This window comes from Drosophila erecta, unplaced genomic scaffold, assembly GCF_003286155.1.
Source record: "Drosophila erecta strain 14021-0224.00,06,07 unplaced genomic scaffold, DereRS2 tig00000092-arrow-pilon, whole genome shotgun sequence".
NCBI classification, from domain to species: Eukaryota; Metazoa; Arthropoda; class Insecta; order Diptera; family Drosophilidae; genus Drosophila; species Drosophila erecta.
In genome coordinates, this window is record NW_020825207.1 from 19,215,346 (window position 1) to 19,229,105 (window position 13,760).

Here is a 13,760-nt window from a genome sequence, read left to right on the forward strand (position 1 = left end):
TCAAATAACTCTTATAAATAACAAATAACCTATCAAACATAGACGATACATTCTGATCCCTACAACGCTTCTTTCAGTGACTTCTGAGACCTATTTCTATCGGTACATCTGAAACAGAAGATAAATATCAGCCCAATCAAGCTGTTTAGGAGGAATTCCCCCATCTGAAGAGTCCCCTAGTTGAACCCACGACTCTTCTCTTTTTTGAATTCACTTCTTTGACTTTTATGCATTTATTGCTGTGAAAAAATGTTAATTCTCGACGTTATATTTTTATTTGACTTTTACATTTCGATCTTCTCGCCCTGAGATCTCCATCCGACCATACATAGTTGGCTCTTTTTCCATCCTTATGGCCATTGGGCTGGGTGAATTGGTTCATTCGCTGCGGGCTGGTCTACTGTGTATTGATTGGTCAAAGGCAGTAAAACAGAAAGCTAACGTTATAAATCAATCGCGGTATGAGTACAACGGTTTCGAATTCTTTAAGGAACAGAACTCAGAGAATTTAAGTTGTTGTATTAGCAAATTAGTCACATACGGCATGCTAGTGAGCTGAAATGTAAGTGTGTATTTTAGTTCAATTTATTTATAGACTTGAATTTATTTTATAGATTGAATCATCATAAGTTGCATCCAAAGCAATGGCATCTCAAAGTAATAAAAACGTATGAAATAAGTAGTGACGATATTTTTATCAACTCGATGCCATAAATATGACCATGCCGATATTCTTGTAGTAAATTCTCGAATTGGCAACTGATTATATTTACTTATCACTTGTCAGTTCCTTAATATAGACTTCATTCATTAAAATAATGCTGATCTTTTAAGTATTTATATGTTATTATCAATTTACATTTTCCTTTGGAAGCATTAAACGAAAACCACTGCTTGTTCCATCCATAGAAACATTAATACAATGCAGGAACACTTGGTTAAAATGCTCTAAATGGACATAACTCATAATTTTGGCTTGGGGTTAAGGTGAAGATCCATCCGGTTGATGTTTCCATTTGGCTGCCCCTCGGTTTCAAGTTCAGATTGGATAGGATCGGATCGGATCGAGCGGAGACAGTTTGTGCCTATTGTGTGCGGGAGTTTGATTAACACAACATCCACTGACCAAGTCTTTATTAGTGACCATGCACTAATTAGGCCCTGTCGTGTGATTTGGGCTCCTCGCATTCGTTCGCGTTTGTCACTCGATGCAAATGAATCGCGTCTCTGTGGAGCAGAAGATCATAAAAGCCGCTAAAAGGTGTGGGTGCAAAAGAAAAACAAAACCCAGCCAGCCAGCCAGCCAGCGATTGAATCTTTTTGTTGATCGAATTGATTAGAGCTGCGATACGTATGTGCGTTGCTGGCCAGCGAGGGTGTAATTAATCACAGCACTCAAGTTCGTCACTTGACCAAAGTGCTAAGTGCGCTAAAAACGCCAATTTACGTAGACCGAATTTTGCCCATCATGGTTACATTTGAAGTGACGTTGGAGCAGTGCTGCGTTTTTACCATATATGCAATTGTTTTGCTTTAATAGCAAAACACCCTACGATTAGTCGAATTGGATTGGAATATTTTGGAGCACATCATTCCTTTGCGAAAATCACTTTTCAAACTTGCCGCCATTTTTGTACCCTGCCAGGGTTTGTGCCCGTGCTGAATTGGATTATGAGTTGAATGGATCGAGTCCCTGCTAGCACCCTCCTAATATCGACACACGTAGGAGTTGCCAGTCTGGTTTCTACACAAGTGTATTCGGTTCAATTTCGATATCGTTGATATCGAGTAGTCATCGATCCAAGTTCCAGCTCTAATTCGCACGGAATTTGTTTGTCATTCAAGAAGAAATATTTAATTCACCGCATTTTCCCTCTAGATACGCGAAATCCACAGCAGTAGCGCCAAGATGGTAAGTATCTGGCTGCGTCCATTTAGTACATCCGCTAATGCAGTGAAATTCCCCTGCAACGCAGTACCAGCCATCCCTGAAAGTCCAGCCCGCCGAGGTTTCCGTGCTGAACGCCACCGGGCGCGTGGGAATGCCCACGGAGTCCAACTGCCTGAACCAGCTGGCCCACGTCCACCGGCTGCGCGACTCGGAGCTGAACTACAACGAGCACCAGTACAACCTGAACATGCAGATGCTGCGCAACCGCGAGGGACTCGGCGTGCCCCTCAAGATGGGAATGGAGCGCTTCGCCGCCCGCCAGGTGGGCCGCCTGCCCTTCCTTCCGTCCAGGTGAGCATCTAGCTGGCTTCGGCAGCCTCTCAGTCTGGGCGGGAGTCCCAGTAGCCGGGGATCCAGTGTCGCAGGGGAACCCGCAAACCTATATAAGCGATCACACTTTTGATTTGGGATATGGTCCCATTTCTGGCTTAAGAAACATTTTATTCATACTGCTCTTCCTTCTACTGCAGCAACTTCATGGACGATGTCCTGACTGGCCGCTGTGATTCCATTGGCTTCGAGGACTTCATGAACTTGCCTGAGTACAGCGAGCAAATGCGTCAGCCGCACGCCGTGGTGGAGAAATCTCTGGGAATTCACCTATAAATCCCTGCACATTTAGTTGCTTAAATGCCTGGCATTCGAACTTTACGGTCTAAGACATTAAATTCAACAAATAAAATATATTTCGGTGCGCCCAGCTAAGGTAAACAATCACCATTTCTTTGAGCCAAATTTATTCGTATTTCGATTGTTTTACTCCACATCAATATTTAACTATTTCGTTAAACTTACACATTTTATTCAAACAAATCTAAAAACTACACGAAAATATTGGCAGAAGGGTGTTGTACTGAGGAGATTCGTTAAAATAATAAACTGAAGAGATATGCGTCGGCGTCATTCATTGTGTAAATATAAAACAAGAGTGGTAAAATGGACGAATTCGTTTCATAAAATTAGACTTATGCTTAAGGATAACTGAATTGTAAACGGAGGGCGCATTTCAACTTATACAAACATTGCATATATACACGATTTATATATAAAGAGGAAAATGACAGTAATTGAAATAAACAGTTAGTAAAACACATTATATTCTTTGAGAAAAACAATAAATATTGAAATCTGCAGCGTTTCTTATGCTTTTCGCTAGATTCGTATTGTGCTGCGAGTTTAGGCTTCAATTACTGGAATTATCCCTTTATTGTGATGATAGGCATTCGTTTTTTGTAGTATATATTCTTCTATATGCAAGAAGGCGAAATTGCAAAAGGTAGTGGATTCTAGTAGATCCAATTGACAGGCACCCACTGCTCCTCGTGGCTCATCTGATCCAGCGTTTCCCCCACCTGACGGAACGTCTCATCGAAGTCCTCGTTCACGATGACCATGTCGAAGTATTTCTCGTACTTCCGCTGGACGAAGCTGCTCTCCTCGACGGTGGCGACCAGGTCGTCGTCCTGTTCGGAAGAGTCGTAGAAAGCGAATGTGTTAAGCAATGTTTGGGTATTCAGGCAGAGATCTAACAGGGCTACCAGGGTGGCCTAGGTGCGCCAAGCGGATGAGTGAGTTGAGCACAATTTGTATGTTATTGCAGTCAAGGATAGGTCAGGAAACATTACCTCATACAACGACGCTAGGGACTCGAGCGTACGGGCGCGTCTGGAGCTGAATCTTATGGAGCTCTGGCGATCAAACTGTGGAATACGTGCTCGCATTAAAGGAGTGCCTAGTCTAGGGGGCTACGTCAAACATACGGATAAATTCCTGTTGGAGCCCGTGGCCCTGCGATCCGCATAGATGGTCTTCAGCTGCTCCATGCCCGGCGCTGCCACGAAGATGACGAAAGGCATCAGCTCCTGGCTGTTGTGCAGGATCTTCAGGGCATTCGGTGCACAATCAAGGATGCACATGCGCCCACTATTAATCACGTCCTTGATGGACTGCAAGTGGGTGCCGTACAGATTGCCATTGTGCTCGCCGTACTCCAAGAACTCGTTGTTCCTCACCGCCTCCTCCATCTCCTCCCGGTCCATGAACCAGTAGCTGCTGCCGTTCTCCTCCAAGGCGCGCTTGGGGCGACTGGTATCTGAAGTTATACCACATTCATATACATATATGCATAAGTACCCAAAATTCTACTCACGTGGAATAACCGCTCCGAACTTGTCCACATCGCTGTTGATCAGCCGGTTCTTGAGCGTACGTCTTCCCACCCCGGAAACGCCGATGAGCACCAGCGTTTTCCTGCGGAACGGGGGCATCCGCGTGACCTCCTCGTAGAGCAGCAGTTCCGCCTTGTCGAACTCGCAATTGGCCACCGATCGGTACATGGTCTTGCGCTTTCGCTTCGAGATCTGTTGCGACATAGAATGTTCACTGGGAATGTTCAGCCATTGGGAAGCTACAATAACTAACCCGTGTCCCGCATATGCCAATCTTGTGGACGTAGTCCGCCTCGGGGGCCACAAAGGCTTTGCGCCGCTCCTCCAGCTCTTGAGATGGTATGAGTCCAGTTTTGTCGGATTCGGCAGTGATGTTCTTGGCCTGCCACCAGTTCGGATCTTTTACGTTGATGATCTGCAAGGGCAACGATGTGCATTGATCAGATCCTCTTAGATCCTGGATGGGTGCTGTCTGACCAACTCACCTGCAAAATGTCGCCCGACTTAAAGGGCAATCCAATGTCCCTGCAAGGCAGCAAGGAATCTTCAGAGGGATTGTATGTGAAGAGTGCACGCATGTAGCACTGTTGGTAAGGGAAAACACAAACTTGGTTACCATTTAGGACTTGACTCTCTTGGAAGCTTTACTATGCCCGGATTTACTTACTTAGTTGCAAGCGATTTCAGAAAGTTCAGCGGAATTCGTTGTAATAGTAATTTTATACGTTGGTGGTTTAAAATCTCAAGCGTATGGGGGTTATTTTGAGCAAGTAGAGTTTGATAACTAAACGTTTTTAACTATTACTGATTACTGTTCAAATAAAAACGGTCTTAAAGTTGGCAAGCACAACAAGCCAAAAACCCTCTATGGATAAGAGCATTGCTCTAGATTCATTGTTTGAATTTTAACTGGGCAATAAACGAATTGGGAAAACATTCAACTGATCGGAACTCATGCAAGCAAGCAGCAATCTGTGGGAGGATCTTCAATCTTCAAGCAGACATCGAACTTACCGTCAGTTTCTTGCCCGTCTCGAGACTCGCGATGCCATTCTGTTTGCCCTGACCCCAACTCACAGTGTAGCGCCCGCTCTTGATCTCCTCGTCCACGTTGGGTCCGATCTTCAGGGTGAGATTCTCCTTGGCCCGCGACACCTCCACCTGCAGCTCGTCGGGCGAGCGAACGGGGGTGCCGTTCACCTCCAGGATGACGTCGCCGACGTGCAGCATGCCCTGTTTGTCGATCACTCCGCCCGCCAGAATCCTGGCCACTACCAGCTGCTTGAACTCGTCCAGCTCGACGGTCAGGCCGAGCGGCTTGCTGGGATCTCGGCGCAGACCCACCATCTTGATGGTCTCCACTGGCATCTTGGTGTTGAGCACGTCCTCCGTGAACAGGTAGCCTCCCGATTGGCGTTGGCTGGCGATCTCTAGTTGGCTGGTGGATCCCCCGGCAGCTTTAAGTCGTTGCTCGTAGAGTGCTCCTATCTCATCATGGGCGCGCAAAAGAGCCTGAAAGAAAAAGGTGTTGGTTTCTGTTACGGCTTCCCATGATCCCTCACTTTAAAGAGGGGTCCATCAGATTTGAATGGCTTATGGCTTAAAAAAATAAACAGTTCGAGCAGAGTTCCTAAGCTCCTTACTCAGCAATATGGATACGACAGCCTGGACAACTCAGCACTTGATATACATTTAGGTAGCCACCGGATGTAGAAGAGCCACAGAAGCAGTATCTGTGGTGCTGCTTCAGTGAGGAGCTTATGATGGACAGACTGCACCCACTGCACTGGGAGGAATCCTGAGTACCGAACTCTAAGGCTTTGTTGGGAAACATTACCCAGATCCAAGCCAGAGTCATGGCTACTTACACGAAAGTGGGGCTGGGCGAGAAGCTTGGCGAGCTCTCGCGATTCCAGGCGCCTCGACGGGGAGAACTTGCGGATGATGTCGTCGCAGATGGGCTTGTTGTTCAGATGAGCGGGCAGGAATAATGGCACTGGCTGCGGCTCGGTCGGATTCAGCTGGAATGGCAAGAAGCGGAGAGATGAGTTTCTCATGTGCGGCTAATTAAATCCAGAGCTCTTCGTCTGGGCGTGCCTGCCCTAGGTCAAGTTAAGATGCCTCCGCTTTAATTGAGTGAGTGCGTTAATTGGTCCGGCTTTTTGGGCAGACTTCTCTGGCTGTCCATGTGCACACTATACACGTATACGATTGCGAGTACGAGTATGTCATGCCATTTAACCCCGGGTGAACTCTGCTCTGCGCTGACAACAGAATGCCTGGAGTCTTAGGTCAAAAACTGGGTCGCTTGCCATTTGAATTTGGGTCGCATGGAAAGGGAGTTTTCCGCTTTAATTGCACATAATTCCATCTTCCTGCTTTACTTGCCCTGTCTACAACTACAGCGTTTGTTGTTCCCCTGCTTCTTGTGTTCACTGTACTCATCTGAGTCAGCTAATGCAATATTTATGCGAATTTGACGTGGGAGTGCTTCCTCCTCTCCGAAATCCGAAAGCTGAGCATCACTGTCTCCGAAGAATTGGTGAGCAGAAAGCGAGAAGAAATGCATTCTATGCACAGAACCTTATTCTGGGAAACTTGTCAGTGGTTTGTCTCTACGAAACCGAATGGAGTGAAAGGAGTTTCCTAGCATTAAGTATTTATAGCACTGTTACGCTCTTGGGAATAATATAATACATATATTAATATATTTTTAGTTAGTAACTTAAGTGGGAAGTGTTCTTCCTACTGTTTATCTCAAAAATAAATTATACATATTCAAAAATACATGTTCAAAAAATGCATTTATATTCATTTTCACGGATGAGTAATCCGTAGCACTTATGTTTGTTTGTTTACTTGTCGAACCGCCGCAGATCGTATTTCTGCAGTGCTCCAGGGATTTTCCAGCTCAGACCTTTTCCGTGTGAAAAACTGCGAAGAAGCCCCACGCGACAGACAGTCCCCACCCTTTTTCACACACACCCACACCCACGACTGTTATTGATACTTGGCTTTCTTGGGCTTTCGCTCCACTCAGCAAAATGTTTTCGTCATGACAACGTCAGTTTAAAATTGCCTCAAAATATTGTGTACCGCAACAGGTGCTTACTAATTAAGCAAACTGACAATTGGACACACTCGAAAAACACGTAAACAAGTGGGGAATTGTTTCGTATTTGAAGGCTAACAGTGGCACGAAATATTTAACCCAAAATAAGCAACGTAACTTGATAAAGTTATAAGTGGCATTAAGTTAGCAATTACATTAGCAGTTGGTTATACTTTCAGTTGACTTTTATTTGTTTCTTCTTTCTTATTTTGGAGCCACTCCCAAAACGCTGGAGAGCGCGTTTCGCGCATATGTGTGCGTGCTGAGAGAGCCACTCTTTTTGAGTTTCATAGTATGCAGTTTGGGGTTTTGGGAATGCCAAAGCATGGCCAAGACTGCTACTGCTTGTTGGCCAGGTTACAACACTACGTCATCAATTCAAGCTCGGAAAAGCTTTCTGCAGCGGGGTTACCAAGGCACTAGCACAACACACTAATAACTACTCCAGTTATGCGTTTTCCGTTTTTACAATTATATCGATCGGTTCATAGTTAGCACCTTAAGTGGGCTTTTCATTTTCACCCGGAAAATGCCTAATGAACATGGTTCAATTCGAAAGAGAGAGGGCTGAGAGAGCAGCAACTAACTGTTGCCTTTCGGGTTCAAGCCGCCCGTTTAAGCCACGCTCACAAACACCACCGTAAAAGCACCAATACAGTCAGGCACCAATGCTCACACTTTCGAATAACTGAGAGCCAAGCCACCGAAGCGCGCGTGTTAACCGGAATGTGAACCTCACCTTAGCACTGTTCGCAAGTAACTGACTCACGAGCAACTGACTCTGACTCAAGCGGCGAGCGCTAGAGCTAGTGAGAGCTAGGGCTAGCTTTGTCTCCTGCTCGCTGGCTTGCCGTGAAAAAGCTCAGTGAGAGCCAAGTTACAACTGTACACGGTCTGTTATGCAGATGTTAGCTTAGACTTAACAGTGGCTTAAGTGCACAGCGATGCGGCCTCTCTTTCGGCTAAAGCCGTGCAATTCTCCGAAAGGCATGACTCCTCACTTGAAGCTGTGTAAACTTTATAAAATCCAAGAACTCGGGGTAGATTCTAAATATAATATAATGACAGTAAAATGTTCTGTTATATGTTACAGTAAACGGAAATAGGCTACTACTGAGTTCTTTGGAATAACTAAAATATAATTTAAATATTAATTAAAGAAAATAGAAGTGCAAACTATCATTATAGTTTAATACTTTCGCTGTTTAATGAAACAGCACCTTAAATAATAAAAATTGTTAAATTTTACACTGAACGGAAATAGTCTGAGTTCTTTGGAATAAGTAAAATATAATAATAAATTATATTTTATTATTTTTTTTAATATTATATTATATAATATATTTTATATTATATTATACTATATTTTTAATAAATATAATTTAATATTAATTAAAGAAAATAGAGGTGTAAACTATCATTAACAGCGCCTTAAATAAGAAGAATTGTTTACAGCCTGTACCGCCGTAGTCTTACCAACTGCTTCGGTGATCTTGGCATCATCTACAGCCAAGCTTTTTCGAACTCTCGACCACAGCTGCATTAGTAGGCCAACGAGTTTAGCGCTTTTTGTGCATCGTTTTCGAGCGCAGGTAACACAAAAAGCGTAGTGTTTACGTTGGAAAAATGTTTTCAAACCGGTTCTCTTATTCACACTCAAATACACACAACTTCTTGGGGCGTTGATGTCAAAGAGTTGGCAGCGCGACTTGGGCCGCGTTTTATGTAATCTGCATAAAATGGGGGAGTGTTCCAAGGAGCGGTGACGACAGGCGGGCGGGGGAAAGGAAAACAGGGGAATGGGTAGTGACATTTCATATTTTCTTATCTCGTGACTCGGGCCTTGATTACTTTCACTGCTTTTCTCAGCAGCCGTCGACCGCAGCAGAAAACCACAATCGAATGTGCCTGCCCAGGAAAATACCTCGGAAAATGTCGGATTCTAATTATGGTCGTCACGCGATGTCGCTTTCCATAATATTAGCTGTGTATGGCTTTTTTGATTTCTGTAATGTTAGTTTGTTTTACGTTTATTTTATTTTGAACTTAAGAAAACTTTATTTTACTAATTGCCTGTTATACTCAAAGGGAAACCTATGCCCGTTCCAATAAAAATTATTTTAAGAAAATTAATCAAAATATTTGGTTCAACTTTTTTGAAATAAGTTTATAGAGCACAACAAATTCGTTTTAATTTTGATTGTAGCTCAAACTTATTGTTTTTCTAGTTGGCCTGCGTGTTTGCCGCAGGAACGCAAATAATATTTACAAATTGATTAGGCTGCAAACTTTCTGGCAGCTACAAATTTCTTTTGCCGTAGGAAACCTCCAAGGCGCTAAATGTGTCAGGTCAAGATAATTTCCACTTCAATGGTTATGTCACGATGATCTAATAGAAATCACTGCCCATCTGCATAAGGGCAACTCATCTGCCGAGGCAATAGAGGTCAAGTTTAGTGCGAAAACTCAAAAGAGGAAGGCGAAAACCACAGCAAGTGCTAATGGGCCATAACGAAAGGGGAAAAAGCCATTGCAGTACTTGGCTTAAGCGAGAAAATCTTTTGAAACACAAAAGGATTTTCTTTTCTTTTTGGCGCTTGTGGGGCAAGGAGAATGATGTAATAAGAAAAGCAAACACACGCACATACAAGCAGCCCGGAAAATTCTATCTAGACCGAAAAATCAGCATGCAATGCCATCGATGAAGTAAACACAAATGTGGAAAGTGTGTGTGTGGCTGGGAATGGAAAATGTGTGGAAAACCGTATGCGCAATTTTCTTATTGGCAGATGCTCGAAGGCAAGTAAGTGGGTCAGAAATCGTAGCGAGTTATTTTTTCTCGACTTTTTACGTGTATATGTTCTGGTCTACTTACCATCAGTTCCTTGTGGGGCGTATTGGAGTTACTGCGCAGTAATCCCTTGAGGAAGATCTCATCGTGGTCGGATAGGTCGGTCGAGTTGCGAAAGGCGGCTAAAACGGGGCGAAAGTGTTTTAGATTAATCACAGTCGTAAACTGGCAATCGGAAACAGATGGAAGGACAGTCGTTTTGGCAGCTTAATGCTACCCTTTAAATTCTCGTACAAAGGCGTGTGAAGGACTTTTGGAGAGGAATATTCTTACTCTTCGATTACAAATCCTATTCTTTGTTATCACAGGTCTTTAAACAGGTTTCGTTTTCTTTAGCTATAAGTAAAATTCAACGACTTCTACTACATTTACTTCAAGCAGGTTTCCTCAAATACAGCGAGAATAACCATAACTCTGGCAATCTAAGAATCTGAACCATGCTGAACCATTAACTGTTTGATTATTTATCATTATGTTTTATTTATATTAAGAGCTTTAATTTATGATAGGGCTTTACAATCTTGAAGCAATTTAAACACTTTAAGTCTTTAAAATGGAAACTTTATTAACAGAAGCACTTTACAAGAAACAATAGTATAAACCATATTTTTGGAAATATGAATTCCTACTTTACACACTTTAAATCATTAAAATGAAAACTTTATTAACAGAACCACTTCACAAGAAACAATAGTATAAACCATATTTTTGGAAATATGAATTCCTTTTCACAGTGAAATAACTGTTCTTCTCTTCAAAGACCCCTTTTTGAGGACACCCCTGGCACCAACCGTTATCGGACGTATCGTCCTCGCCATTCACTTTGTTGTTGCTGGCCAATAGCTCCACTTTATCCTGGTGAGCTTGGCGCCGCGACCGCGCGCTCCACCTAACCATTCTGGAGGAACTGGGAGGTGGCCAAAGTAGCAGCCCCAATGAAGAGGACAGTCTCGTATTTCGGCCAAAAAAGGGGTCTAACCCTTGTGTTTCTTAGCCAGCCATATGCTTAAGCTCTGGAACACAACATGTCTTCCAGTGATAATCACTTGTTGTTATTGTTATAAACACAACGCCACGCAAACAACAACAACAAAGACGCGGCTAAAAATCACACTCCACCAGCAGCGAAAAAACAACCGACTTGCTTGTGAGAAAGAGGCTAACTAAACTTAAACTCAAAACCGCTTTTGTTGCAGGTGCTGCCAAAATAAAAGCTCCATGAGAAAGCTTTTGACTAACGTGTGATTATCGGTGTTCAAATCTTGTGTTTATCGGCGACACCTCTTTGCAAAGGCATACGCGCTAAACTACATTTATTTTACTTAATGTACGATAATCGCAAGCCTGTCATAAAAATTCTTCCTATGGTTCTCAGACCAAATTAAATATTGTCCAATATCTTCACTTTTGTTTGTTGACATCTTTTTATATAGCTTTAAAATAGCCAAAAATGGTTTGTGTCATTGATAATCCGTGTGCCAATATTATCGTAGTTTTTAAAATACCCACATCCCGCTGGTCTGAATACACCACAATAATATACATTTATAAATAATATGAAAGGCAACTAACTAAAATCTATGGGGGCTGTCTGAGCTAAGTTGTTTTAGGTTGTTTTTAGTTACAGTTATTTTATACAGTTATTGCGATTACACACCAATTACACGTCCAACGAGATGCTTCAGGTGCTTGCAACTGCAAGTCAGTCGATTACTCGGACTGTTGCCTACAGTGCGGCAAGATGGGTATAAGGCAAAAGGCTGCATCATCCCACTTACAAAGCCAGTATTATAAAAGGAAATAAGAGCCGTCATAATGATGCTGGACCTAATTTACATCATTTAGCTCGTCGCAACCATTGCGCAACGGAACCTTTTGGCTCAGATAGCGAGGCAGTGAAACGCGGACGTAATGCTTCTGAGTGAACCTTCCTGATGTGGGAAACTCGGGTAAGGCGGCTATCAAATGTTACAGTAGCCTGTCCATGGAAGAGTGGGAAATCGTACCAATGCGGCAATCAGAGGAGTACACTGCTGCAAGTGCTATGCTCCACATAACAATTCGATGTTAGCATGGAAATCTTGTTGACCATGCCAGTGGGTTCAGACTTGTAGTCATAGGAGGTGACCTTAATAGGGCAGTCGGATTTTCCACTCAAGAGGACGAGTAGTGATCGATGCCATGAAGCCGCGCCTCAAGCCGTCGTAATGAGGTAAAGAGGTACATCATTCATTCAAGAGGTACATTATTCATTCAATCCAATTGTAATGCGACGATTGAAGCGGCCATCAACTGGCTCGAGAAATCTGGACTAACAATCGCGGAGCACAAGACCGAGACAGACCTATTAAGTAGCAGGAAAAAGGTGGAGAGTATGGTGGTCTTCGTTAACGGGACACAGGTGGACTCAAAATAGTCCTTAAAGTACATGGGTGCTAGAAATTCGTACAAGAAACATGGCAGATACGCTAGCAGGAAGGCAGCAATTACAACTACAAAAGCTTGGACCTAACACAGTTCCAGGACCGTGGCTGTTTTCGGGAGTACCTTATGCACTGTTCCAGGTATTCGACGGAGAGGGAGCAGCTAAGAGCGTTGACTGGTGATCCGCTCAGCCCAAGTGGATTAATCACGGCTATGGTGAAACGCGTCCGAACCGACGAGATGGTCAACAGAGCTGGAGGCTAGAGCAGAATATGTGTTCCTGTGTGATGGCGGGAGAAGAATACTACCTCAGCGTACCCGGCTTGTCGTATAAGGCGACTGAAAGGTGGAAGGAGGAGCGCCTCACGACCAACTTTTAAGGAAGGGAGTGCGATCTGTCTTCTCCTCCTCATCGAAGGCATACCTTGATTGTCAGTCCCGTTGAGCGTGTAAAAGACTGCTGCGCATATGAAGGTGGAGGCTTTTCGAGGCACGCACGCAGGAGGACATCTCCCAATTCCTGACAATTCTCCTCGGAGAGATGTCAGACTTTGAGAAGACTTTCAGATACCAGCACAAGAAAGGCGTTTGAAAAATCCATTGTCAGCAAGAAGTGACTTAAATGTCAAAATGAAGACATCCATGCGAGGATGTTCGTGGAGTTCATCATTCAGCACTCGGAAACCTTAGTGCTGGTGCTAAGATGGAATCTAAAAACGCTTTAAGGACTGAACCAGTACAGGGTCTAGGGTCGGGGAAAATTGTCGACATTTCGGCGACGAAGACCGCAGCTACGTGCAGAAAGACTAAGTGAGGGTCTTAACAAAGACACTAGAATAATATTAATAATTAATATTAATACTCTCCAGGTCGTCAGCCGATTGCCACAAGTGATCTTACGGATCCATCACCACTACCAACCCGTAAAGCTTCCAGAACATATCCTGATGTTCGAAAATTCGTCGGAGCTCGATTGCTGGATGCTGATGTACCGCGGATTGCCGACAAAACGTGAGTGACTATATCTAACGGTAACGTTACGTAACGTAATATCTTTAGTAACGGTAAAGTATCGCAGAGTTTACCTGCTCAGCTAGTGTGACCAGCTCTATAGCGTTTGATAACGATAATCGCTATCCCAGGGCTGCACTTTGTTTGAATTTGGGCGGGGAGTAACTGTCTGTGTGCCTTTCCATTAATTAGTTTTCCATTAGTTTTATTGGAACGTTCTATATTTAGTTTGTATTCCTTTTA

General features: G+C 43.6%; 2 protein-coding genes across 4 annotated transcripts; one reads left to right on the forward strand and one right to left on the reverse strand.

Annotated features, from left to right (window-relative positions):
- Positions 1 to 1,750: 1,750 nt before the first annotated feature.
- Positions 1,751 to 2,687, forward strand: LOC6548268 (proteasome maturation protein). The gene is made up of 3 exons (XM_001974078.3): positions 1,751 to 1,912; positions 1,977 to 2,242; positions 2,422 to 2,687. Exons 1-3 carry the CDS (start codon positions 1,910 to 1,912, stop codon positions 2,555 to 2,557), a joined length of 405 nt encoding a protein of 134 aa, XP_001974114.1. The 5' UTR covers positions 1,751 to 1,909; the 3' UTR covers positions 2,558 to 2,687.
- A 24-nt stretch (positions 2,688 to 2,711) lies between these two features.
- Positions 2,712 to 11,253, reverse strand: LOC6548267 (MAGUK p55 subfamily member 6). 3 transcript variants are annotated; one of them, XM_001974077.3, is made up of 10 exons: positions 10,874 to 11,253; positions 10,107 to 10,204; positions 5,988 to 6,140; positions 5,134 to 5,631; positions 4,605 to 4,703; positions 4,373 to 4,534; positions 4,101 to 4,311; positions 3,712 to 4,043; positions 3,577 to 3,651; positions 2,737 to 3,414 (listed from the first exon to the last, which is right to left on the reverse strand). In XM_001974077.3, the coding sequence occupies exons 1-10, from the start codon at positions 10,977 to 10,979 to the stop codon at positions 3,238 to 3,240; spliced, it is 1,911 nt and encodes a 636-aa protein (XP_001974113.1). In that variant the 5' UTR covers positions 10,980 to 11,253; the 3' UTR covers positions 2,737 to 3,237. The 3 variants fall into 3 exon arrangements, with proteins under 3 accessions (XP_015012033.1, XP_026835900.1, XP_001974113.1); XM_015156547.2 differs by lacking the exons at positions 10,107 to 10,204; positions 10,874 to 11,253 and adding an exon at positions 7,971 to 8,058 and having other exon boundaries at positions 2,712 to 3,414; XM_026980099.1 differs by lacking the exons at positions 10,107 to 10,204; positions 10,874 to 11,253 and adding an exon at positions 7,908 to 7,993 and having other exon boundaries at positions 2,712 to 3,414.
- Between the last annotated feature and the right edge of the window lie 2,507 nt (positions 11,254 to 13,760).